The sequence below is a fragment of the Melozone crissalis genome, unplaced genomic scaffold (genome assembly GCF_028551555.1).
Source record: "Melozone crissalis strain CALT ecotype California unplaced genomic scaffold, PUWL_Pcris_2 ptg000006l_1, whole genome shotgun sequence".
In the NCBI taxonomy this organism is placed as follows: Eukaryota; Metazoa; Chordata; class Aves; order Passeriformes; family Passerellidae; genus Melozone; species Melozone crissalis.
Genome location: NW_026535784.1, coordinates 48,288,223 through 48,315,292, shown reverse-complemented (window position 1 = coordinate 48,315,292; position 27,070 = coordinate 48,288,223). Strand labels below are relative to the sequence as shown.

At 46.5% G+C, this 27,070-nt stretch overlaps 2 protein-coding genes across 2 annotated transcripts in view; one reads left to right on the top strand and one right to left on the bottom strand.

The window, feature by feature from the left end:
- POLR2B (RNA polymerase II subunit B) overlaps positions 1–11,955 on the top strand; it is a 16,750-nt gene extending 4,795 nt beyond the window's left edge. Inside the window, exons 7-25 of the mRNA XM_054293228.1 lie at positions 850–1,014; positions 1,514–1,710; positions 2,410–2,529; positions 2,886–3,072; positions 3,751–3,894; positions 4,122–4,261; positions 4,380–4,491; positions 4,961–5,115; positions 5,378–5,576; positions 5,691–5,859; positions 6,321–6,417; positions 7,440–7,534; positions 7,785–8,035; positions 8,122–8,211; positions 8,482–8,589; positions 9,090–9,203; positions 9,289–9,449; positions 10,631–10,826; positions 11,698–11,955. Coding sequence (XP_054149203.1) covers positions 850–1,014; positions 1,514–1,710; positions 2,410–2,529; positions 2,886–3,072; positions 3,751–3,894; positions 4,122–4,261; positions 4,380–4,491; positions 4,961–5,115; positions 5,378–5,576; positions 5,691–5,859; positions 6,321–6,417; positions 7,440–7,534; positions 7,785–8,035; positions 8,122–8,211; positions 8,482–8,589; positions 9,090–9,203; positions 9,289–9,449; positions 10,631–10,826; positions 11,698–11,787 — 2,790 coding nt within the window. The 3' untranslated portion in view covers positions 11,788–11,955. The remainder of the gene's footprint in view (positions 1–849; positions 1,015–1,513; positions 1,711–2,409; positions 2,530–2,885; positions 3,073–3,750; positions 3,895–4,121; positions 4,262–4,379; positions 4,492–4,960; positions 5,116–5,377; positions 5,577–5,690; positions 5,860–6,320; positions 6,418–7,439; positions 7,535–7,784; positions 8,036–8,121; positions 8,212–8,481; positions 8,590–9,089; positions 9,204–9,288; positions 9,450–10,630; positions 10,827–11,697) is intronic.
- On the bottom strand, positions 11,926–27,070 carry IGFBP7 (insulin like growth factor binding protein 7). Its single transcript, XM_054293242.1, has 5 exons — positions 26,599–27,070; positions 15,296–15,405; positions 13,927–14,043; positions 13,442–13,568; positions 11,926–12,128 (listed from the first exon to the last, which is right to left on the bottom strand). The coding sequence occupies exons 1-5, from the start codon at positions 27,068–27,070 to the stop codon at positions 12,109–12,111; spliced, it is 846 nt and encodes a 281-aa protein (XP_054149217.1). The 3' UTR covers positions 11,926–12,108.

Sequence of the window (27,070 nt, the reverse complement as noted above, 5' to 3'; positions counted from 1 at the left end):
TGAGTTTTTAGAAAATTCAGACAAGCTGTGTCCTGTTTTTTCATGAAGAATAAGTAGAAGAGCAGGGACCTTCTTTTTGATGATGGCCAAGCTAGTGTTGAGATGTATTTTGCAGACCTTATATTAATTCATATTTAACATTTTATTGGGCTATCTGTGCAGGGAAATAAGTGCTGCTTGTAACTTCAAAAGGTGACAGTACTCATTTAGTATTGCCTTGATGTTTTGAAGTTTTCCAAGAGCAACTTAAATAGAATCTTTACAGTATTCTCACTCCTGATGTCTGGGGCACTCCTAATTTCCTATGCATCCCACAGCATTTCCTTCTGGAGAAGGGGAGCAGCTACTTGAATAATCACTTGCACAGTGGCTTAGAAAAGCTGAGTTTAAGCCTGACAGAAGGAACACTGAAGGTAGATAGGATTGCTCTTGGCACTGAGGGAGAGAAATTATGCATATGGGTGAATGAGTAGTATTTATATTCCTTTGTATCAGCAAAAACCTTACAAGTTTTCACAAGCTTTAAAGCTTGAAATGTTTTTAAAATAAAACTCATTGCTGGAGTAAGGCTGCAGAGTAGCTCCTTAGTTGGCCTGCTGAAAAGCTGTGTTTTCCTGTGGTGCTTGAATAAATATGCTTGTGTTGTATCATCCACATCCAGAGAGAGATTTTCACTGAAAGGCAGGATGATTTTAGAGACTTGCATTGAAAGGCTGGATGATTTTAGAGACTTTCATTGAAAGGCAGGATGATTTTAGAGACTTTCACTGAAAGACAGGATGATTTTAGAGACTTTCACTGAAAGGCAGGATGATTTAAGGCTCAGCCCTGCTCTCCCCATCTTTGCAGGGTGCAAAGAAGAGTGCCATCGGTCAGCGCATTGTAGCAACTCTGCCATACATCAAACAAGAGGTGCCCATCATCATTGTCTTTCGTGCACTCGGCTTTGTGTCCGACAGGGACATTCTGGAGCACATCATCTATGATTTTGAAGACCCAGAAATGATGGAAATGGTAATATATATGAAATTATTTCCTGTTCTCATGTTTGGTGGTGTGTCAGTGCAGGCAGTCATCGGGTGAAGCGTTGTTCATTTTCCTGTTGTAATTTATTTATTATTTTTGTGGCTTCTCTATTAGAAATGTTGAAAGTTCTCTGCCTGAATCTATTGTAATGAGTACATTAAGGGAACAGAGAACAGTGGAAATTTTTAAGTTAATATGTATTTGGAGAATTAAGGTCTTTTGCTGTTGTTGACTTTAACTGTAAAATCTTGATTATGACTGAAACAGTATCACACCTAGAATGAACTCAAATGAGAACTATTTTCTGAAGTTTAAACTATTTTTTGCGTTTTTCCTGCATCCTTCATTGCTGTTTTCTAGTGCCAGAAAGACCTGGATCAATAATTAGCAGATCCTGAAAAGAATCATTCACAAAATACTGTGTAGTTTTCTTCAGCCCCAACAGGCACTGGTTGCTACAGGATTTTGCTGTATTTTTCTGCCTTAGGTCAAACCATCTCTAGATGAAGCATTTGTCATTCAGGAGCAAAATGTTGCCCTAAACTTCATTGGCTCAAGAGGTGCCAAGCCAGGTGTCACCAAAGAAAAGAGAATCAAGTATGCCAAAGAAGTCTTGCAGAAAGAAATGCTCCCACATGTTGGTGTCAGTGACTTCTGTGAAACCAAAAAGGCCTATTTTCTAGGGTATGTCAGAACTCTGTCTCACAGCTGCAAATGGATACTTTTTACTCATGTATGATTAGAAGAGTGCCTTGAATGGAAGTTTGTTTTAACCTGAGTCTTCTGGGTACTCTGTGATAAACCTTGGGGCACTGGTATATTTTTCAGGCTGAGAAAATGCAAATTTTGATAAACTAGGAAAAAAATGAGCCTCAAACACATTTTGGATCTTAAGTTAAATATGATGATAGTGCTAAATGACTTTTTGATATCCAGTTGCATGGATAACATGGATAAGTAAGATTTAGATAAGTACTGATAAGTGATTGTAATGTAAAGCACTCTTTAAAACCAGTAGCACATTGTCTTGATCACTGCTTACTGATATACAGATGAACTGTAGCATCAGGAGACTTGTGATTTTGTACCTGATTGCATGTGCTTAAACAGAGCCCATATTACAGTTCAGGGCAGATATTTAGCAGAAGAGGCATGACCATCATGATGTAAATATTTTCTTCTCCCTGTCTTTAGCCTGAACTTTCTGTGGGTCATCCACCTCTAAGGATGTGCTGAAGAGGTTTATTTTAGGGCAGTGGTATGCTAAAGATCTAGAATGGACAGCTTTTAGGAAAGAGTTCACTGACTTGTCTATGACAACATGTAATCTTTGTTGTGAGTGCCTGCTGTCAGTTTAAAACATCAACTGTCTGATTTGCTTAGGTACATGGTTCATAGACTGTTGCTGGCAGCACTGGGAAGAAGAGAGCTGGATGACAGAGATCATTATGGCAACAAAAGACTGGATCTTGCTGGGCCACTCTTGGCTTTCCTGTTCAGAGGGTAACTAAAACATTTCCTTTCATGGTAGAGGCATTGCCAACTCTGTGCTTCTAAGTCAGACTAATTCTATTGTGTCAGAGAGCCAGTCTTGAGCAACACAACTTCTGTCTAATTATGACTTTTTCATGGAGTGGTTGAGTTTGCTATAACAGTAGGTGGCTAGCATTGACTTGTTTTGAAGCATATTTTGTGCATATTTACAAACAGTTGCATTTGCTTTATTCCCCTTTGCCCCCTCACTCTGGTTACAAATTGCTTCTTTTCAGAAGGCCAGTGACATTTTTTCAAATAGCCCTGAGCAAGCTGAACTGCACATGCACTGTTTAATCAGATTTCTTGGTGTCTTTCTTCTACAGAATGTTCAAGAATTTGCTGAAGGAAGTGAGAATATATGCACAAAAGTTCATTGACAGAGGGAAGGATTTCAACTTGGAGTTGGCAATTAAAACAAGAATTATTTCGGACGGTTTGAAATATTCATTGGCAACTGGAAACTGGGGTGACCAGAAGAAAGCTCATCAGGCCAGAGCAGGAGTATCTCAGGTACAGTAAGAGCTTTGTCAGGTTTGTAGTTCTTACTGTAAAACTGTTCTCATGGAAGAGTTTAACGATGCTTAGCAGCCATGCATGTAGTATGTTAAACAGAAATATTTTAAAAGGAAATTTCCTTAGGTGACACAGATGAAGATCCAAACAGTTGGGTCTTCATTAGTGTGTGTGGTTTAGGGTTTTTTTTGCCATGGTTTGTTTGCTTTGGCTGTTGCACTCACTGCTAAGCAGTTGGTGTAACTCTTGTAAAGATTTTTTTTGTTTGATCATACACTTTTGTGTAAATTCTTAGTCCCAGGGAATCATTCAGAAGGATTGATTTCTTTCCTTTAGTTACTTCCAGTGCTTCACAGGCAGTTAAAAAAACTTGAGTGAGACCTTATAATATAAAAGTTCTCTATTCCATGGCAAATGATGAGGAGCACCGACTTTATTAGCCCAGGGTCTTGCTGGGGTTAATGCATGCTCTGGGAACTTCTGCCACTACTACACTAGTTGGGAGCTTGACATTCTAGGGGTAGTATGAGGTTAGTGGAGGTGGGCTAAAAAGTGTAGCTAACAAAAATCAAAGCTGTTTTACTTCTTTTTAAGCACATCATTTCTAGAGGGCATTGATCCTTTGTGCTAGGGTGTCAACCAGCTTTGACTGACTGAACTCCCTCCTGTGTGCAGGTGTTGAACCGCCTGACTTTCGCATCCACCCTTTCCCACCTGAGACGCCTGAATTCTCCAATTGGGAGAGATGGAAAACTGGCCAAGCCCCGGCAGCTGCACAACACCCTGTGGGGAATGGTTTGCCCTGCTGAGACCCCTGAGGTAATGAAAGCAGGGTTTGTGTACTAACTGCCTCTCCCTCTCAGTCATTTTGTAGCCTTGGCACTTGTGATGATCCCTTGCACTTTTTTTAATAATGCTGACACAAATATTTAGCTTTATTGCTAACTCGGTGGTTGGAAGCATGTTTTGTGTCTGGTTCCTTGAGGAGTTAAGTAGAAATTCTTGAATCTTCTTGATTTGAAAATGCAACTTTGTGTTTCTGCTAGGGTCATGCAGTAGGACTTGTGAAGAACTTAGCCCTGATGGCTTACATTTCTGTGGGGTCTCAGCCATCCCCAATTCTGGAGTTCTTGGAAGAGTGGAGTATGGAAAACCTAGAAGAAATATCTCCAGCAGCAATAGCTGAGTACGTAGTAAAACCCTTTAAACAGACTTAAGCTTTATCCTGCACAACACTTCAAGGGTTTGAGGGTTATTTGGTGGGTCGGAATATTTTTAATTATTATTTGTGCTTCCCCTTTTAGTGCTACCAAGATATTTGTTAATGGCTGCTGGGTAGGAATACACAAAGATCCGGAGCAGCTGATGAATACCCTAAGGAAGCTTCGTCGTCAGATGGACATCATTGTGTCAGAGGTATAAATCTTTACATCTATAGTTTGGGTGTCCTTTTGGGCAAGAGAGGATAATGCCTTGATACTACTTTGCAAGTCTCAAGTAGCATTATTTGCAAGTCTCTTTCTGAATATACTTCCTGTTGGGTTTGTTTTGTGGGTGTTTTGGGGAGGTTTTTGTATTTGGTGTATTTGATGTTTTTATTATTATTATTATATCCTTGATTATGTACAGTTTGTTGCTTGGTTGTGGGGTTCGTTTTTTTTAGGGGGAGTTGTTTGTTTCTAAAGAGGATCCAGTTGAAAGACAGAACAGTTGAAAATAATCTTCTGAAACACTCCTGTTTGTAGGAGTGTTACTCTTTTTTCTGTGCTTCTGATAGTGCCTGGAAAGTCTTTGCTTTAGGGAATTTGGTTATCCTGTTTTGTGTTCTGTAATTCTGATTCCAAGCTGACACTTTGCACTCATGGGGTGCTGCTGTCTTGCCCAGGTCTCGATGATCAGAGATATTCGTGAGCGAGAAATCCGCATCTACACTGATGCAGGCAGAATTTGTCGGCCCCTTTTGATTGTGGAGAAACAGAAGTTGCTGCTGAAGAAAAGGCACATTGACCAACTGAAGGAACGAGAGTATAACAATTACAGGTGAGGGACATTCCTGAAATTCAACTGAAGGTGTCATTTTCCATCTTGGAAGGTGCCACATTCAGGTTGGAGAGAGGAATGTTTAAAACTTTGTGCAGCACAAAGATGCTTTCTCTGCCTGGTAGTTTAATCAGTTTTTTTAATCACACTGTGGTAGAGGTAATAATAGAGAAGTCCTAATAGTAATAATAAGAGAAGTCCTTGTTCCTGTCACTGCTGAAGAGACCCATTTTAGGTGTTAATGGAGTTATTGGTTGTTCAGTTGGCAGGATCTCGTGGCCAGTGGTGTAGTAGAGTACATTGACACCCTGGAAGAAGAGACTGTGATGCTGGCAATGACTCCAGATGACTTGCAAGAGAAAGGTGTGGCATATTGTTCAACATACACACACTGTGAGATTCACCCATCCATGATCCTGGGAGTGTGTGCATCTATCATCCCTTTCCCTGATCACAACCAGGTCAGTGCTCCTCTGCTGACACCCTGCTTTTAAAGCTGCTAGAAAACCCACAGGTGTGTGTGTGTGTAAGGAGCTTTATGTCCATAATTAATGGTCTTCCCTGTGTCTGTTCAGTCTCCCAGGAACACATACCAGTCTGCTATGGGTAAGCAGGCTATGGGAGTCTACATCACCAACTTCCATGTCCGTATGGATACGCTGGCACACGTGCTGTATTATCCCCAGAAGCCCCTGGTAACAACACGCTCCATGGAGTACTTGAGGTTCAGAGAGCTGCCAGCAGGTGTGTTGTCAGTTCACGTTCATGGGACAGAAATACTGCTCTTCTGCTTTGTTTCAAACCTGTCACAAGTGGTGTGTGTAGAGTACCTGAACATTTAGCAAATTCGTGCATTTATAGTTTAAGTGTTAGCTTGTAGCTGGACAACTAGACTGCAGAAAATTTGTTGGTAGTGTTGCAGCTGAAACTACTTTACCCAAAAAAACCCGCTAAAATCTAACTGAAAAAATGCGTTTTCTATATTGATGTTTGATAGGTTTTTCACAAGGGGTCACTCTTGACTCCCTTTTGTACCCAGAGTTGAATTTGCTGATACTGCATGTTTCCGTGTGTAGGATGTAGAGATTTTATCTGAGAAAGGGCAGAACAGCTTGACTGTAGAGAGTACAGCCTGCTTTGAGTTAAAATAGTGTCTGTCTGGGCATGTGTGCATTCTTTCAAAATATTTTCTCTGCATATTGTAGGTATCAACTCGATTGTAGCCATTGCATCATACACAGGCTATAACCAGGAAGACTCTGTCATTATGAACCGTTCTGCTGTTGACAGAGGCTTTTTCAGGTAAGACTATAAATTTTTTAACTGCTTGGAGTTTAAAGAAGAAGCTATACTGACTTGTCCAGAGGCTCAAGAAAAGTTCATTTTATGCTGGAAGATGCCATTCTCTGAATCTTTCCACTTGAGAAGCATTTTAATTTTTTTTTTATGGGGATAGAGGGAGCAACAGAGTGAAAATAATGAATGTGTATCTTAGCAAAACACCATGAAACCTCACTGCCCACTTTGTCTTCTTGATCTTCCATTTTGATCTTTATTCTATTTAGGGTCCTTTGTATCACAGTTTAATGAAAAAACATTTGGACTCTTCCCTGGTATATTTTCATATTAAGTCTTGCCAGTTACCAGAAAAATGTTCCACCATTTTAGCATTGTCTTGTCTTTATTAGTGAGACATTTATTACCAGTTAGGATTGGAATGTTCCTCTCCTTAGAAGGAACTGCTGTTGGCACAGCTGGTGGCTGATGTGACTTCATGCATTATAGTATCTGAAAGCACTTTGGTGTGCTGACAACTGAGGCAGCAAACAAAAACCCTTAAAGCACCAGAAAGAACCTTATATTAAATTGAAAGTTTTTCACTGCAGCTCAGTTGTACTGAGTGTAGCACTGCAAGGTAGCAGTAGAAGCCTGAAAAAGTTTGCAAAATTGCATGCATAAGGAGGAAAGTAATATGAGAATGATATGCTGAAGATGTGAATAATCATTAGGAATAATACCCTCTTTTGTGGTGCCAAGCAGATACAAAAATCTTTGCAGTTCACCAAAAATTAACCTGTTATCTTAGGTACTTTGGCAGTATCTGCAGAGTGACCATCATAATCCCCTCTGAAACTTCCCTGTGTGGTGGGTTGGTTTTTGTTTTGCCCTCAGTGAAGGTCAGATTAATGGGAAATCAGAGGAAAGGTTGTGTGCTCATTATTTGGATTTGGTTGTCATTAGTAATAGTAGCTATAATATGTGAAAATGAGATATAGTGGGAAATGGTGCTGGCTTCACTGGAGAAGACTATAACTTCATTTCAGGTCCGTGTTCTATCGCTCATACAAAGAGCAGGAGTCTAAGAAAGGGTATGACCAAGAGGAGGTTTTTGAGAAGCCCACACGTGAAACTTGCCAAGGTAAGCTAAAGGAGTGGTTTTAAATTAAGGCAAGGTAGTGTTGAAATGATTCAGCCTTCATTTTGGGATATATTAATACAGACATTTCTGTATTTTACAGAAATTACTGTATCAGTTGAGATATTTACATTAGATGTTTTAGCAGTTGTCTGAAGCTGCAAGCAGACTTGTTGAATTACAGCAGAACATCAAGAGTCAGTATGTTGAAAAATCTGTGAGCCTACTTTTGTGGTTCCTTCTTCCCCCCAAGGTATGAGACACGCAATCTATGACAAACTTGATGATGATGGTTTGATAGCCCCTGGGGTACGTGTGTCTGGGGATGATGTCATCATTGGCAAAACAGTCACACTGCCAGAGAACGAGGATGAGCTGGAGAGCACCAACAGGCGCTTCACCAAGCGAGACTGCAGCACCTTCCTGCGGACCAGCGAGACCGGCATTGTAGATCAGGTCATGGTGACCCTGAACCAGGAAGGGTACAAGTTCTGCAAGATCAGGGTGAGCACTGACATCTGTGCTTTCTGCTGTAATCATCTTTGGTCTGTATATAAGTTACCAATTACATCTTTTCCTGTGGCTTACAGGTACGTTCTGTAAGAATTCCACAAATTGGAGATAAATTCGCTAGCAGACATGGTCAGAAAGGAACCTGTGGGATCCAGTACAGGCAAGAGGTAGAAATTTACTTCTTCTTCTTCTTCTGGATCTTTTACCTGTGATGATCTTAGCATTCTAACTGTCTTAAGTGAATTGCCTGTGGACTGTCTACTTAGGTGCAATATTGACTTAAATGTGGCTAAATTTTTTTTAGGAGGAGACATAGCTGCTTTTTACATATTTCAATGTCCTTTAAATTCTTTAAAAGACTTATTTTGGATCCAGGCACATACTTTTCCTAAACATGATGTTCTGGAAGGAACTGACTGTGTGTTTCCCTGCTCTAGGATATGCCCTTCACGTGTGAAGGCATCACACCTGACATCATTATCAACCCCCACGCCATCCCTTCCCGAATGACCATTGGTCACTTGATTGAGTGTCTTCAGGGCAAGGTAAGAACAGTCTTCTACACAGCATGTCTCAGCAATAGGAATTAAAATTTGGTGGTGATTGTTGTATGCTTTGAGGGGTTTTTTGTTTTGGTTTGGGTTTTTTGGTTTATTTTTTTGTAAAGATAAACGCTATCTAGTAGGTGTTAATTCACTTTAAAATGATTGTTCTCCAGTAATTTGATAGCAAAAGGAGGTTTCTTAGGGAAGATGTACAGCCCTGTAAATTTTATCAAAAGGTCAGGTGCTACCTACAGTGTTCTCTCTCATCTGTTGCTTTTGTTTCAGACATTTTCCTCTGACCTAAAATAAGGAGAGACAAAATTATTTATAGTGTGTATTTTTTAAAATATGTGGCAGATAAACACAGTGAGATAGGGTACTACCATTGGCATGGAGTCTCAAATTCCAGTATTAAGAGTTACAACTGTTTGAAACAGCTAAATATGGTCTAACCAGTCCTTCAGAAACCTGACAAACTTTTCCAAATCTCTTCTCTGTAGGTGTCTGCAAACAAGGGAGAAATTGGTGACGCTACACCTTTTAACGATGCTGTCAACGTGCAAAAGATTTCCAACCTTTTATCAGATTATGGCTACCATCTAAGAGGGAATGAGGTATAATCAAATTATCCATCCACTGTCATTTTTTTAATACACCTTAGATGGATAGTAAGGCTTATGGTTGTATTGACTTCTTCAGGTCCTCTACAATGGCTTCACTGGTCGAAAAATCACATCCCAGATCTTCATTGGTCCTACCTACTACCAGCGCTTGAAGCACATGGTGGATGACAAAATCCATTCTCGTGCACGAGGGCCAATCCAGATCCTTAACAGACAGCCCATGGAAGGCAGATCTCGGTAAGGATCCCTGCTAGATTCTTTGTGGGGTTTTGTTTTTCTGTCCAGCTTCTAGCCCTGAACAAGTAGTTGGTTCAGCTTTGCAGCTTAATTAGCTCACCCCAAATAGCCACGCATTTTTGCATGTGTTTGGCTTAAGATCTTGTATTGGGTGCAGGTGCCAAGGTTTTGGTAGCAGGAGGTACTGCTGGGGTGGCCTCTCTGAGAAAGGACCAGGGATTGCACTGTGCTGGACACAGACACTTAGAGCTGGCCCTGGCAGCCCCTGGCCAGAGCTGAGCCCAGCAGTGGTGTTGGTAGCACCTCTGTGAGATTGTATTTAAGAAAGGGTATAAATGCTGTGCAGCAACTGTGAGAGAGGAGTGAGGAAATGCAGCAGGAACTGCCCTGCAGCCTGTGGAAAGCCCATGCCTGGAGCAGGCTCCTGGTAGGAGGTGGGGGACTCCTGCTGCTGCAGTCTGTTCCTGAAGGATTCTACCCTGTGGGAAGGGCCCATGCTGGAACGGTTTGTGAAGGACTATCCCATGGAAGCGGCCACATGCTGGAGCAGCAAAAAACTGAGAAGGGAGCAGCCAAGAGCAGCTGTGATGCACTGACTGCAATCCCCATTCTCCCAGTCATCACAGGGAGGGGAGGAAGGAGCTGGGAATCAAGGAGTGAAGTAACCTGGGAAGAAGGTTGGGGAGGTGAACTTTTTAGTTCTGTCTTTTGTTTCTCATCATCCTACTCCATTTTTAATGGGTGACAATCTCATTTTCCCCATGCTGAGTCTGTTTTGTCTGTGATAGTAATTGATACGCAATCTCCCTGGTTTTATCTTCACTCATGAGCTTTTCCATCTTACTTTCTCCCCATGTCCTGTTGACATGGTGGGGACCAGAGAGCTGTTTGGTGGACATCTGGCAGACAGCCAAGGTTAAACCCAGCACAGATAAACAGAGGATGATTTAATAGTACACTTCATTTTGCTGGATGGTTGTGCTGTGGCTGTCAGGCACCAGCTGTAGAAATGCTCATCAGCAGTTATTAATGACTGTTCTCACAGTTTTATTCTGAGGTGTTAGAGGAAAATTAATGCACGGCTTTCCTGCTGCCTTGCAATGCAGATACTTGTTCCAATAACAAGAACTGATTGTTTTGCCAGTGAACTCAAAAGTTGAAGGTATTTCTGTTCCTTTTAGTGATGGTGGCCTTCGCTTTGGAGAAATGGAGCGAGATTGCCAGATTGCTCATGGAGCAGCCCAGTTCTTGAGGGAAAGATTGTTTGAGGCTTCAGACCCCTACCAGGTCCACGTGTGCAACCTCTGTGGAATCATGGCCATTGCAAACACGAGGACTCACACCTACGAGTGCCGTGGGTGCCGCAACAAAACTCAGGTGCGTGTGCTTCTCATCAGCCATTGTTCCTCCTCGTGGGCAGCAGGAAATGCCACTTGAGTGAAGCAGGAGCATAGGGAAGTAAATATTTAAAGAAGCACCAGAACAATTGCTATTTTAGTTTCATAACTGTTTTAAGTGTTTATAGCGTTGTAGTCAATTTGGATGCTTCCTTATTAATTTTACAGTGTTGGCTTGTCACTTGGCAGGAAATGCTGCTCAGTGCAGAGTTTTCAGAGACTTTAAATGCTTGAGAGCTTGTTTTTAGAACTAAGACTCAGAAGCACAGGAATTTAGAGGCATCGCCCTTGTGACTGTCCCATGAAGATATTTATGCTTGCAGAGCTGGGTCCCCACGGGAGGTCTTTTGTGCTGCACTTTGGTGGGGTCTTTTAATTTAATAAAAGCTCTGCAGTGCATGCTTGGTTACAGAAGTGTGTCAAGGGACAGTGTATCAGGGATAAAAATAGTAGCCTTGAGCAGGCTTGTTTTTGTGCCAAGGATTGACTGCTGCAACTCTGAACAATGGCACTGGGGCTACAGAGTGATGTGTGCTGGAAACCTTACCCGCATTGATGCACCTCAGGCACACTCTGCTGTGCACATGGTCTGTTAAATGGTTCTTGTTCAGGATCAGATCCCTTGGCTGCGTTTTTATGTTAGAAATGTGTTCTGGAGAGCTGCTGTGTAGCCCCTACAGACAGGCTCAGCTTCCTTCTGGCTTCGGTACTGTCTGTGAGCCATTCTCCTTAAATGCTTTCATGCATAACTTCAGATTTGCTTTTAGGCCAAAAACTCAAGGAAGTTATTTGTGTAGAGGATGTGGAAGTTTATGAGTGTTTATCACAAGACTTTTGCAATCTCTTTGCAGATATCTTTGGTTCGAATGCCCTACGCCTGCAAACTCCTCTTCCAGGAACTGATGTCCATGAGTATTGCACCTCGTATGATGAGTGTTTAGCCTTAAAAGGGCTTTTTTTTAATTATGAGACTCAAGTGAAGTGCTCAGGTTTTGTTTCATTTTGTACACGTTGCATTCAGAATTACAGTTTTACTCATCTGCTGTGTGCTGTTCAAAAGTATGTTTATTTCCTGTAAATAGAATTAAAATTTTAATCGAGCTTGTGAATCTATTTGTGTATCTGTGAAAGAAGTGTGCAAGCAAATTGGGACTCAAAGAAAAAGGGAGTTAAGAGGGACTGATTAGTCAGCTAGAAAAAGCCAGAGCTTGCAGCTTTCCAAAATACTAATTTAAAACTGTGCATAAGTGAAAGTCCTCACATCACAGCTCTGCACCATCATCTGTGGAAAAACAAAAACATGTTACACTCTGTCCTGTTCCACGGGGGAATATTGCAACTTTGGCAACAGCTTTGGGATCTCTTGGCTGAGGATGAGCCCTGACCCCTCCTTCCTTCCTGCCTTCTTTCCTTCCCTCCCTGCTGCAGGGGGGTGATAATAGACACGTTTTTCTGTGCCGAGATCACCTGCACATGGCACACAGACTCTCACAGTGTAGCTATGATGTCTGGCAGTTTGTTCCATTAACTTTATCCATTTCCTTTAAAGTGGCAGTCTACATTTACTTATCACTTAGCTCCAGATGCCTCAGAGCTTTCCTGCAGCTGAAAAGAACCAGCTGTAGCATGTGCTGGGTGTGTGCAAGAAACAAACTGTTCTGGGGTATAAGCTTGCTGTTCATGGCACAACTCAGTAAAACTCAATTTCATTCACATCCATAAATAAGATGTTTGAAAAGGGATTAGAGACTACCTTAAAACTATTAGCAAAGTTCCTGTGCATGATATTTGGATTCATTGTAAGCTCTCATTTCAGTGCCAGGTGCTGCTAATGCTCTTCTAAGGGAAGTATTTCAGCTCTTCACAGACATAAGGACACAAAAAGTCAAGACTGTGTAGTTTGGATAAAGCTAGCAGGGATTAAAACCAAGGATTACATCCAATAGGGGATTTGGGCAGCACAGTATTCTGTAGCCAGGTGCTTTATTCCCTGTCCCTGTGCCTCTAGCAGGGTTACAGTTACTGTTGTGGCCCTCCAGATTTATTCCTAGGCATATCTTGTGTCTGTGGTACTGAGCCATCCATCCTCTGCAGCTGGGATGAGGTGGCTGGTTTGCCACCAGCTTTGCACACAGCCTAGCAAGCAGGACGTGCTGTGGCAAATCTCCTGAGCTTTCACATCCCAGCATGCAGAGAACATGGCAGGAACTGGAATGTCTGCTGTGCCAATACTGCTCTCAGGAGAGAGAGGAGCAGGTTTGAAAGCACTCAAACAACACTGAAAGGATGATACAAATGTAGGGCTGGAAACCCACTGGAAGTTGCTCTATTAAAACCCCAGAAGGTGTTTCTTAATGTTATTTTGGTATTTCCAGTATTTTACAGCATGTGGGGGATTATTTAACAATCCCTTGAGAACTCCAGTAGCTAAGATTTCCTGGAATGTTCTGGCAGATGCAAAAAACTGCATGTTAAACTGGTATTTCTAGTGAGGGGGAGGGTTTGTTGATTTTTTTTTTAAGAATTTTTTTAAGCATTAAACTTTTGTATCAAATAACAATAAGCTGTGCTGAGTGTTCAGCCACACTTACCAACCTTTGGTCAGGGCTATTTCATGCAGAGTTTCCACAACGTGGATTTTGGCAGAAGCCGTTGCCTCTCCTTTGGCATTTGATGCATGGCACTCATATTCCCCAGCATCCTCTTTGCTCAGAGGAGATATCTGAGGGAAGAAACACACCCCACTCCCCCAGTGAGCATCTTGTGCACTGGCAGAGGTGATTCTGTTTTCAGGTATCTTACAGAACTTTGTGTCAGACTCTGTCCTCCCCTCTACTCCCCCTCTAATTCTGCAGTTTGGCACACTGTAAAATGCTGCAGGCTAGACAGAGGAAGGGTGCATGCATGGTAAGACTGGAACCAGCAGCCACCCTTACTCTTCATCTCTAACTCACACAGGCTGTTTTCCTCCAAACTCCCTGTCTGTTGCCATTTGTGTGCCGTCCTGTTCTCTGTCCACGAGCAGTTTGCAAACTGCCCTCTGCTGCCTGTGCAGCTGTGTGCTCACACACAGTACTCACCAGCACCCAGCCGGTCACTTCGTGTTTCTCAGGGCCCCCTCGGGTCTGGATGGCCAAGTTCTCCCGGTCCCCAGGCAGGAGCTCCATCCTTTGGACACCGTACTGTCCTCGAATTATCTAAACAGAGGGGCAGGAATGGGTAAGAACTTAGGGGCTAACCTCTGCTGGAGCTGCATGCTGAGCCATACCTGCACACAGATCAACATTAGACGCACATGGATGTGTTTTGTGCAGCAGCAGTGTATTTCTATTGTCGGAGTTTCACTTAGTCCTCTGTGTAGTGCAGCCACACCACCCCAGTGGTGTGGGTTTCCCTCACCTCAGCAGCAACAGAGTGGCCCAGTTTTCTGGGATGGATGGTGCTGTGCAGTGGGGTGTGCCAACATGCCCTGTGCTGATCTGGCCTCAGAACTTGTGTGTGTGCTCCCAAGGGTGTGTTCATGCCTGTTTCTGCTGCAGCAAAGCAGGCAGTCCCTCCTGGCAGGCACAGCATCAATGGGAAAGCAGCACTGCAATCTTTCCCCAGTGCCTGAGCCCAGAGCCCAGCACAGATAAGTGGTGCTCAGCCCTTGTTACCACCAGGTCAAGCAGTCTCTCAGCCATGAGGGAGAGACATGAAAAGCAGAGCAGCACTTTCAGTGAGTGTAAACTCAGCATCTATTCATAAACAAGCAGAACACACTGCCTGAGTCAACAAGCCCACGCTGCATGCTCACCTGACAGTCTGCTCTTGAACTGCTATGAATAAAGCTTGCTGTCTTACAGCAAACTTGGGGTCAATCTAGCTTTTTTCTCCATAGTATCCTTAAGTAGCAATGTTTCAGCTTAATTTTAAGACCCTTCACAAGAGTGCACAAACCTGTGGCACTTGGGGAGGCTGCAGGAGCCGTGCAGTACCTCCCAGCCCTACGGCCAGGATCCTCTCCATCCAACACTGGCCTCCGTCCTAAGCCAGATGTTACCAGTGCTGCCAAAATCAACATGCTGCTGGCTACTGGAGCTAAATGACTGCCCCATGAGGTTCCTGTTCCCAACGTGGGTGATGTCTAGCCACCTCAGAGTCACTGCTGCCAGCAGGGTGAAGGTGAAGGCAGGTCACGGGACATTCCCTACATGCTCCGAATACCAGGCGCCACCAAGAGAAACACAAGTCCTGTCCTGGCTCGGGATCAACAAGAGTTTTATTTTCTAAATAATGTCTAAAAACTAAGCAAAACCAGCTGTGTGGGGGTGGACAGAACTGCAGAGATGAGTGAACTCATCAAAGAGGTGTGTTTCTACAGAGATCTGCTATGGCCTTTGTGCTTACCAGGCACTTTCAGCCACCTCAGGTTGGCTGTGCTGCAAGAGCTCCCAGCAGAGCCCTTACCTTGTTCCAGATGAGGACAGGGGTTGGGATGCCAATGACTTCACAGCTCAGGTAGATTTGTGCTCCTGTCACATTCCAGATGTCCTTAGGAGGAGTCACAATGGAGGGTCCTGCAAAAAGGGAGGAAAGCTTTTAAGTCCCAGGTGACTGCGAGCCTGCCTCCATGATAAGCCTGTTAAGTGGGAGCCAGTCACGGTTTTGAGGATGAGGTGAAGGTGGTCCCTTCTAGGAGCAAGGTTCACTGGACTGATCCCACATCACAACACTTCTCTCTCCAAAGTGACACATACATCCAGCCTTGAGCTATCTAGTCCAATGGATGCTTGCCCCAGATGAAAAATCAAGTGTTAGCAGTTCAGGTGATGAGTCCTCCTCCTCACAAGGTTGAGGTTAGAACTGAAATACTGATTGTATTCTGTTATCTCAGGGGCTGAGCAGAACTGTACCAACTGCTGGCTCTGCTCACCATGCAGTCACCAGGTCAGCTGGCATGGAGGAAAGGAGCCCTAGGAGACAGGGTGCATCCCTGCACTCTGTCACTCTGAAGAGCTTGCCCAACTTTGCAGCATCATTTCTCCCAGAATCATTTCAGTGTGGGCTAGCAGAATCCCACATTGTGCTGTTCCTGTTTTACCTGTGTGCAATGCTCAGCCACAGAGGGCTGGGTGGGTGGTGGCAGAGCTCTCCATGGGCGAGATCTGGGAAGGGAGAAGGGGAATGCAGAGCTCTGTTTTTCTCCAGAGAGCTCCAATTCCTGGTTAAATAGAGAGCTGCCTTTAAAGCAGATCAGAGCAGGGTTGTTTTGCAGATCTGGCTGGAGATGTTTATCCCTCAGGCTGGGAAATGCTGGAGACATTACCCACATCCCAGGAAGGGAAGAAAGGCTGTTTCTGTTCAATCCCTCTTTAGCCACTCTTTTGTAAAATGCAGCTATTAATTCCCTGCAATAGGAAGTGCAGACCAAAGGAGCATAGAGTGTTTATTTCCAGTTATTGATAGTTCTAAGAACGCCACAAACAGCTTTTCCCCTTCTGTTCTGAAGATGCAGGCAGTAACAGGAAACTAAAGTTCCCATTACACTCCATCAGGAGAAGGCATTTCCTATGCAGACAGGTACTCCAGAGCCAGCCTGACAGAAGTTCCTGGGTATACTGGCTCACAGACCACACACAGCTCATTCCCAGTCGTGTAAAAGAGGGGCAGATATGGGTCCTAATGCTCCTTATGGGGTCCTGAATCTGCACTGATTTCAGCCCCACATTATTTCAGCCCTGCACGTGCACTCTGCCCTGCAGCCCTTCTGCAGACAGTGGGGTGCAGGTTTCAAGTGCATCCCACTGCACCAACACCTCCCAGCAGAAAGCTGGTGGCTTCTTCCTCCTCATGATCAGTGGCAGACCCACACTAGTATCACAGCCAAAGGGTATCAGCCATGCTTCTGTTTTAGCCCAAGAGATGCTGAGGTGGCTCCCTGCTCCTGAGCAGCTGGTGCAAACCCAGAAAAGTGTTTGTTCTTCTCTTTCGAGACTTCTCTCTCCAGGAATGACTGTACACAGCCTGCTGCAGGGAAGCTGCTTAGAGACTAGGGGTGGCTGCACTCAACATTCTCTGTTATAGAAGCATCCCAGTTCTGATATTTAACAGGAGGCAGCTGTGGGGAAGCAGAAAAGTTCCATGTGTAGCCCTGGGCAATGGTTGAAACCACACCTAGTAGTCAGCACAGGCTGGTTTCCTGGCAGCCACCACAGCCCAGGTGCTCCTCATCAGCACAGAGATGAGCCTCTCAGCTGAGAAGAGGATTTAAGCAGCATTTCAACACCCTGCTGAAGGTTTTCTCCCCTGAGTACCCTACAGTGGCCAGCTCATTGCCATCTGCAGGATGGGGCCACCTCAGGTCACCTCACCCCTTACCCAGTGCAGCCCTTCCTGCACAGCCCAGCTGCTCTTTTTTCTGGTGTCCCTTAAACAATGGGGACAATAAGGTACTTGGAAGCTGGGATGGGACACAATGTCCCCAGGCTGGACCCATGCTCAGTGAGGGGCCTCCAGCTGATATGCACCCAGCAAAGCCTGCTGCTGTTGTTCTGCTGTCCAGCCCTCCACATGCAAATTGGCTTTCCAAAAGCAGAGCCTGGGACTTGTTCCCAGCTGCCAGGGCTATGTCTGCCCCTGTAGGACACCATCCTATCACTGGGGTTCTTCCATGAGGCAGGAAAAACACAAATGCCTCCCAATGATCACCGTCTCACACCACAGAAAAAGAGAGATCCTGACTCTAACATTAAGAGCCAGGTGGATGTTAAGGCATTGTTGTGCTCTTCCAGGATCTGGCTCAATTCTCCCCTGGCAGCATTCAGCACACCACTAAATCCACTGCCTGAGGTGTCTCAATCTTGGTTACTGCCAAGTTTTCCCCCTGTGCCAAGGGTTCAGGCACCCACTTGCCCAGAGGTGTTTATTCACCCTGCCAGGATGAACAGGTCACACCATGATTTTTCAGCAGCAATTGCTGTCAGGGAAAAAGAGACAAGGAATTTCTACCCACCTCCTGGGTGAGGAGAAATTGTTTATCTTCTTGGACAGGGGAATTGCCTGCACAGCTTCACAGCAAAGCCCTGTGTGGCTTGGCACAGCAGCCACAGCACAGTGAGAGCTTGGCTGTTATGAGCTTGTCCTGAGCTCGGGATGTACATCCTGATCCAACCAGGCAGAACATGACGTTCTACATTTGGCTGTAAAATGAGCTGGAAGCATCCACAGGCCTCTGCCTGTATCTGACACAGCTCTGAGGCCAGGAGGAAATACACATCCTGAGAGATGCAGCAAGTGTCATGGGAAAAGTCACTGTGCTCTCTCTGGACACTTGACTTAAATCCATACAGCCCAAACTCTAGAGCTGGGCTCTTCCGCCACTAAAAATAAATGAGAAAGGCCAAGAAGTCACCAAAATTAAAGTCAAATCACAACTGGCCACAGCAGGAGCTAAACTCTCACCACAGTGGGCTGACACCCAGGTGCATGGCAGTCACCCTGTGCTGGTCCCACTCATGCTCAGCCCTCAGAGTGGACAGAGATGGATAGATAATATGGCAACTTGACACAGCAGGAGAGACAGGGGATGGCAGAGCCTTGCATGCACTTCAGAAATATGAGGACATTCCCTCCTCCAAATGCCCCTCTTGCTTCAGGAGCTTTTGTGAAGGGAGCAAAGTTGGCACTGGAAACCAGCCCACCTTGTACAGAGCAGATGTCTTGACTCTGCCAGCAAGGAGTCCCCTGCCACCATCCCACAGTCTGCACCTCGGAGCATTGCCGCTCTCCTGGCAGCACTGCCCACAGAGGGGATGGCTTCTCCATCAGCTTCCTTCAGGCTGAGGACCTGAGGGCTTCACCTGCCCAGAGAAATGGTCCCCACCACCAAGGGGGCTGAATCCTGCTGTCCTGCTGGGGACACTGTGGATGTACAGATGCTCCCACACTGCTCATGAGCTCCTTAACCAGGATGACAGCCCAGGCTACTGATGGAGATTAGCTGCTCTCCACAGGCACTTCAAGCATTTCCTCTGTGCTCTGCCCATTGTTTGTAAAACAAACAGCTCTCCCTGGCCCAGGAAGGCTCATCTTACAGAGCCCCAGAGCTCATTCACCCTGGGACAGAGGCTGAAAACACTTTTTCTGCAGCTTGCAGGGAACTGACTGCCTGTGTTATGTCAAAAATAGCAGCTGGAAAGGAGTTCCCATTGTTATATGTAGCTGCTTTTCTGCCACAACAATGTGCACAGCAGAGCCTCTGGCATCCTTGATGAGGATATTATTATTGGATATTATTATTGGATATTATTATTGGATATGAGGATGTTATTATGAGGATATTATCTGGCATCTCCTCCTGACACCCCTCCTGCACCAGGCACCCCTTCTGTGCCCAGCCTCAGCTGGCAGACACCTGGCACCTCCCAGCCCAGCCACTTGTCCCTCTCTGATTCCTGGATGGTCTCTCACAGCTGAGGGCTGGCAGCTCCTCACCAATCTCCCTTTGCTGTTCACACACACAATCCAATGAAAACCACACAGTAAGCAGAGCAGTAACTTTTTTGCTAAAATCAAGAGGCCTACAGGTATGTGACTAAAGGCAAAAATCAGCTGGACATTAAGCACACTGGGCTATGTCCTGGTGCTTGGGAGTGCCTGGATGCCCAGACCATGAGCACATGGAGCCATGTACCACAGGCTGAAGCTCACACGGGTGCCAGCCTGGCTGCCAGGCAGCACTGACTGCCCTGCCACAGCCCCAGGTCACACACTGGCTGGGAACACGCCCCAGGAGGACAAACCCAAGCAAAAGCTGAACATCGTTCACTCTCACAAGCTATTGCAAGTCTGAAAATAAACCAACTCCAGTCTCCTAAGTTGCTGGTAAAGTACTTACCCTTCAAAATGACTTTATATGGAAAAAGGGAAACCTTCCATAAGCAATGGACATCCAGTGCTGTTAGATGGCATGGCCTCAGCTGCTCCCTCCCACGTCAGTGCCCTGGGAGAGGCGGCAGCAGACGGAAAGTGTGGGCAGCTCCGGGCCTTCCCCACTCCCAAAGCTGCCTGCAGCCTTCTGGCAGATGCACAAACCTCCTCTGTTGCCTTCTGAAGGCACCTCTCATCCTCCTGGAGGAGAATGAGGAGCCACAGGAGGAAGGGAGTGTTGGATGCTGGATGCAGGAAGAGCGTTGGATGCTGTGTGTGTTTGGATGCTCCCCCCAGAGTTCAGCAACTCTGGAAAGGCTGCAAACACAAACTCAGCTTTGGCCCAAGCCCTGCAGACTTCAGCCAGAGCCAGCCCAGCGAGGAAGGGCCCTGGGCCCCCATCACTGTGCCATGGAGCAATTCCTGCTTTCCACAGCACCGGGCCCAGCGTGGTGCACACCGCTGCTGCTGAAACCCCAGCCCTGCTGTTTTACCCTGGGTTGGTAAAAACCACCCTCTCTCCAGAGACCCTGGGCAGGACCTTTGCACCATAGAACCACAGAATGGTGTGGGTTGAAAGGGACCTTAAAGATCATCTGCTTCCATGAGCTAAAGCCTGGAAAGAATGTGGAAACGGAGACAGCAAAAAGGCATGGCAGCATTTCTGCATGGAAAAGCAAGAAGGGCTTTCAAAAATCCGACCTGATTAGACTTGTTACGTGGTAATCTCCTATTTAGCTCTAACCTCAGCCAACCTCAGCCCAACAAAGGATTAAACACATTTTTTAAAACACAGCATGCCTTTCCAGCAACAGAAAAAACAAACATAGGGTGGAATTTGCTGATCAGTAGTCATTCCTTCCTAGTGAGTTTGGGTATGCTGTGATGATTGAGAATGAAGACACAGGTGAAATACAGGATCCTCCTGAGCAGTGAAGCTTTTGCATAGCCCCTGGCATACTGCTGCTCTCTAGGACTCGGACAAGTAATATATTAAACAACTTCCATAGTAGCCTTTAGCATAGTAACCATAAAAACTCAAGCTCCAGTGAACCAAAACCTTTTCAAATAGTGGAATGCCTTTTAAGGAAGAATTTATGACCTGTGCTACAACAGTGGAAGTCCCCAAAGTTACACATGAATTTTAAATCACCAGTATTTTTGAACACTGAGAGCAATGAACGGCAGTGTTGAGGAGTCAGTCATGAAACACAAGAGTCGAGGAAGGCTGGATGTGTTTTAAAAAAGGAATTGTTAAATATTCAAGAGCAGACTGTCCCCACGTGTAGAACAACCAGGGAACAAAACCAGCTTCATTAAACAGAGAACTTAGGCTGGAATTTAGGGAAAAAAAATGAGAATCTATCACCTCTGGAAGAAGGGTCAGGTAACATGGGAGGACTATAAGGATGTTGTGAGGTCATGTAGGGAGAAAATCAGAAAGGCCAAAGCCCAACTAGATTTTTTTTGGCTGCTACAGTTAAAGACAACAAAAAAAGTTTCTATAAATACATTGCCAGCAAAAGGAGGGCCAAGGAGTGTCTCCATCACTGGCTGAGTGCAGAGGGTAGTGCCGTGACAGGGGATGAGAAAAAGGAGAGGCACTTAATGCCTTCTTTGTCTTAAATATCAGGGCCAGTTGTATCCTCAGGATACCCATCTCCCAGGGCTGGAAGTTGGTGATGGGGAGATGAGCAAAGCCCCCAGAATCCATGAGGAAATGATCAGTGACCTGCTGTGCCAGCTGGACACTCACAAGTTTCTGGGCCCTGATGGATCCACCCCAGAGTGCTCTGCCACAGACTCCCAGGATGCAGCACAACAATGCTGGAAAGATCCAGCTACAAATGCAATGTTTTCCTTTGCAGTGGAAGCCAGCAGGTAGCAGGCCACCACTGCAAGACCCCCACTCCCACCTCATGAAGAAACTCAAACCAGATATATTCTCTTTCCAGGAGAATCAGGGAACTCTGTTCATTTCCAACCAAGATAACTTAGCAAAAACTTTCCTAAATCTTTCCCCAGCAAAGACAGAACCACTCATGAAATGTGTGTATTCTTTTAAATCTCTTAAAATCCAGAAAAGGGAGAATGGAAGGAAAAAACGAAAGCAATCTGAGCCTCTTGTTAACAAATCTAGAAGAATTCCTTGCAAAATGTGCCTGGCTATGAACTATGCTTTGTGGTGTCTAGAGTTGGGGGCTTGTAATCAAGGCAGCTGTATCAGGAGAAGATGAGCTAATCTCAGTGATAACAGCAGTCTGCCATTTCCCACAAGCTTTTTTTCCCAAACTCCTGTTTTTGCTCCACTCTGGTGGTGGATTAAAAAAATAAAACAAACCACCCTCAAAACTATGATATTTCTGGCAAAGCCTCAACAGCTGAACTTGGATGGAATGAGCCAACAGATGTGATTCATGTTTCTTGTTTTGAAGCTGACCTGTGGGAACCTGGCACTTCTTTGTTTGCAGCACAGATGAACCTTTATGGAAGCGTGAAGCACCAGCAAAGCAAAACCATTGATGGGGTAAATCGGCAGGAATTTGGAGGGGAGATATCTGCCCCTGGGGCTGCCAGTCTCCACAATCCTACACCCATCAGCTTGTATTTTTTAAACCATGGGGACAGCCAAGAAACCTCACACCCACCTTCTTCTGTGCCCCAGAGCTGGTGTGTGGCACCTTAGCAAAAAAATCCCTTCCATGAGGGTTGTCTGGGCTTCTGGGAAGCCAAAATGATACCTCTCTGAGGAGACAGCACAGCTCCAGTGACTGGGGTCTCCTTGCTGGTGAGATTTACACAACTTTAATGCTGGTTACAGTCACTTGTAATAGAATATCTTCTGGTTCTGCTGTTTATCTGCAGGAGGGATCCTGTGAGCCCTCATAATCACAAGGAAAAGCCCTGCATGTTCCCAGTGCTGGAAAAACACTTTCATGGAGCCACAGAGTTTTGAACCACATTCAGATGAATAGAAATAAAGCAGACTGCTTGGCAAGCCAGCAAATTTGCCCTTCACACAGAGAGGCCCTGAGCTTCTACCCCCAGGAGGCCTTTGTAGGCAGGCACAAAGCAGCACCAGTTCCCCTGAGAGTGAAACACTGAAGTCTGCTGAGAGCTGCTCTGTGGCACACTGCATTTCAGCAAGCACAAGAGTCTGGCTTCCACCAAGAGAGAAGGGAGCACAACACAAAGAGAAAGTCTTGACTGACAACAGAAAAACAACCTGGACACCCCAAGCCTGTTGGAACGAGCATTAGGGACTTCAAACCACATAAAGAGGCAACTTTGGCAGTATTTCCAGCAGTCATGTCTCTCAAAGCAGGTATCTGCTGGCAGCTAATGGTAAGAAAGACTCAGAAAGATTTGTCCTTTCTTGCACTGGTTAGGCAACAAGTCAGTGCCTGGTATTTGTCAGCTCAGAGATCATCATCAGGAATCCTGATAGCTTTTTTTTATTTAATAGGGGTTGGTGCTTTGAGGTTATTTTTCTGCCTGGCTTGAGCTGAGCCATGCAAGTCTAATTCTTTGTGCCAGCTGGCTTTGCATGGCAGTGGGTACCACAGTGCTCCTGCCCCAGGTCCTGGCTGGCTGCAGACAGCCTCAGTGTGTGCACTGCAAATTGAATTCCAGCCGACATTCCTGAAGCCAGCACCTCCCTAAGAGGCACTTGTGAACATCTGTGCACAGCTGTGTGACAGCAGTGACAGAGGGCAGCTCCCCAGCTGCCGGAGCAGACTGCCTGTACTGCCCCACCAGCAGGCTTCTGCTTTGTGCCTGGAGCTGCCCTGCTGCAAGACCTGGAGGCACACCTGAGCTGCATTTTCATGGGCAGAGAGCAAACAGGCAATCTGCTTAAAGGCAATGCTGGAAAGCAGATGGAAAACCTCCCAGCATCCACCTCCTGCATCCTCAGCAGTGTGATCAGCTACAAAGAGGCTGCTGGGACACACAGGCAGAGGTGGGATGCAGGCAGTGGTGCCCTGACAGGGAGCAGGGCAAACCCAGGGCCAGCTCTGAGTGCAGGTGAGAGGCAGAGCAGGAGCCCAGCCAGTGGGGAGCACCATGGCATCAATGCTCCCTCAGAGCAAAAAGGCAGGCAGCTTTTTCTGCTGGCACAGCACCAAGAGCAGCCAGGCAGCTTCAAGGAGTTGCCAATCAAGTAGGATGCCCTTTTCCAGACATCCCCAACAGTCCTGCCCACATCAAACCCACTCCAGAAAGGACCAGCTGGACCTCTCCATCTGCCAAGTGCAGGTAGAGCAAGGGTTATTTCCATCCTTTCAAACCCTTCTCAACTGTGCCTTCCTTTGCCCTCCAGCAGGAAGTTTTGGCTGGTGCAGAACTACCTTCTTCTGCATGGCTTCATGATTTCTGTACATAGACATCACACCTGAGAGATCTGGGAAACAATCAAGGACAAGGTCAAGGTGAATTCTGTAGGGCTGAGAACGTGCTCATTCCTTTTGCTAATTAATATCAAAGAAAGATTCAACAGGATGTGCCAAACAAGTCTTCCCCCTCCAGCTCCATTTCAACAAAAAAATTTTTAAAATTAAGAGCAATCAAACACAGTTAGGACTCACTGCTGAAAACATGTTTCTGGATCTCTTTTTAGATGCTATCTTGAAAGGCTGCTCTCTCTGGGACTGAAAGGATGTGTGAGGGCACGCAGACACCTCAGAGCCCATCTACCACAAGCAGGAAGCCCAAGTGCTCTGTCACCCAAGGACTTCTTTCTGTGCAAAAACTGTCACAAAAATGACTGATCCTGCCTGTTTGTGGTCTCCCTGTGCTGGATCCCACCCCAGATAGTGCCTTAAGGAGACTGCATCTGTTTGTGGTGGGAAATGGCTAAAAACAGAACTTCCACTCTTTGACTACCACAATATGCAGGTCCTTCTAGAAACCTGGAAAAGTGTCATCTCTTCTCTGGAAAGACACTGGAAAAGGCTCTATCCTGTCAAGCTGACAGGCTGATGGGATGGATGTTCTCTCCTGTCAGTGTTTCAAAACGCATGTGAAGATTACAACTCCCCGCCCTTCCTACCCAATGCTTCTAACTGCCTGGAGGCTCTGAGGGATAGAGAAATACTTCCAGCTGTCTCTAGCACAGCTGCTGGATGAGTCCCTGCCTCTGCAAGCCACAGAGCAGTGCATATCACCAGAAGGCCTATGCTACGAAGAAGGCTCATGCAGCTGAGGGAAATCTCTGAAGGATCAGTGACACCACTGCTGAGCAGCCCAGGTCCATCCTGCTCCCTTCCCTGACACGCTGGGTCAGAGCTCTCCCAGCAGCAGAAGCCAAAAGAAGAATGGGTCCCCTGAAGGATGGAGGACAGAACATTTTGCCAGTTGCTCGGCAGCACAAGCTCCAGTGAAATTCCTGAGCAGGTAACAGCCCACAAAGGTGTCTGGCTGCAGATCTGCACACCCAAAGAGACCTCCTCCAAGGAAGGGATGCAGTTTGTGCATGGAATGAATGGCTGTCCCACTCTGAGACCCAATGTCTGCATTGACCTCATCAAACTCTGTCTCTGTAGTCTGGACCAAAGCCCCACCAGGTCAAACCAGCATCCAGACTGGGACAGACACCAGAAGTGCAGCCAGGGGTTGGGACAGTATCTCACAAGTGTCAATACCTGCTTTGCAATGAACTCTCATATTACTGTGGGCAACTCAAGTGAGAACACAGCCTTCTTCTCAAGTGCACACCTGAAGCATGACATCTTTCAAACCCATCTGCTCACTTGTCTGGGCTGGCAGAGCCAAGAAGCAGCACACATTTTAGACTCCTGAAGCCTAAAATGGGCAGGAAAGGCTCTTTCCAAATACTAGACACAGGCACAGACTGAGGCCATTCTCATCTCATTCCACATTGCCCCGAAGGCTGAAATTCCTTCCCTCCAAGAGTTAATTCTGTACCACACTGTTTCTGGCTAATAAGTAAGCCCAATGCTTTGGACAAGGTTTGTGAGAAGCCACACAGGGCATTTAATGGGCAACGTCAAAGCGCATAACCCAATCCTCACCCAGTCTTTCATGCCTGCCTTGGGAGTTGCAGAAGCATTTTTTTCTTCAAAATACTTGGCCTCAGTTATGAGAAGCAAGAGAAGGAGGAGGTGGAGGTTGTGACCTGCAGATACTGTGTTTATGAGAACACTCCTCCACCAAAACAGCACTGGCGCTGCAATCTTGTCCTTGCGATGTTTAGTATATGCTTCGCATGCTATGTCTTGCTCCTCCCTCCCGCCCGGCAAAAAACTACAAACTACTCTCAGCAGAACAATTTCTTCCTTGAGCACCATCCCTAAGAAAAAGCTTGGGATGAATCAATCTCCTGGTCGAACATGCTGCAAGTGCAAACCGCTACATGCAACTCACAGGAAAGTCACTGTTTTCATTTAGAACCGAAGCAAGCCAGTGAATACTGGCTCTTAATTTCTGTGGCTTTCACATCCATTTAATCATTTCCTTTCCTCTCTGCTCGCAACCATCCCGGGCAGAACACTCCCCTGGACAGCTCACCCCTTTTGTTCCATCTCACCGCAGCCCAAATCGCAAGCCTCAGGCAAAGTATGACAAGTGTAGTTCCAGCACCGCTGGAAGTCAGCAGTGAGCGCAAAGTTCCTCTGCGTTTCTGCGCCCGGTCCGCAGCGTTACTCCAAGTTTAGGCAGCGCCTTTCGACTGGGACACTCCAGCCCATTTAAGGCGGGTCTGAAACCACGTCCATTTTACCGAGAAGCGCCCCGACGGGTTAGCTCGGCGTGAGGCGCGGCGTTTGCCCGGTGAGAGCGGGCAGCAGCGCGGCCATGCCCGTCCCGCCCCGCCCGCTCCGCACCTTGCTCGCAGGCTCCCTTGCTGCGCTGGCTGATGGCGGGCTCGCCGCGGCTCTGTGCGCGCAGGCTGGCGGCGCGGAGCTGGCAGCCGCTGCCGTACGTCAGCCCGTCGCTGCCGCACACCGGGTAGCGGCTCTTGCAGAGGCACACGCCGGGCGGCCCCGCGGCGGCGGCGGCGGGCACCGGGCCGCCCTTGGCCTTGCGGCGCTGCCGGCTCTTCACGCACTCGAGGCCGGGGGCGCAGCGTCCCCCCGCCGCCCCGCCGCCGCCGCACGCCTCGCCCTCGCCGCGCCCGCACTGCCAGCAGCAGCCGCAGGCGTCCCGCACCCGGCCCAGCGGGCAGCCCCGCGCCGGCAGCGCCGGGCACCGCGCCGCATCGCAGGGCCCGCAGCCGCCCGCCGCCGCCGTGCCCGGGGCGGGCAGCGCCAGCGCCGCCAGCAGCAGCAGCAGCAGCGGCATCGCGCAGGGCGGCAT

What these genes read in the sequence shown, in the direction of transcription:
- IGFBP7 (XM_054293242.1), bottom strand. Translation starts at nt 27,070, where the DNA reads ATGCCGCCCTGCGCGATGCCGCTGCTGCTGCTGCTGCTGGCGGCGCTG. An exon ending in CAAGGGAGCCTGCGAGCAAG is followed by an intron (nt 15,406 to 26,598) that starts GTGCGGAGCGGG and finishes CCCTTTTTGCAG; the next exon opens with GACCCTCCATTGTGACTCCT. An exon ending in AAGTGACCGGCTGGGTGCTG is followed by an intron (nt 13,569 to 13,926) that starts GTGAGTACTGTG and finishes TTCTTCCCTCAG; the next exon opens with ATATCTCCTCTGAGCAAAGA.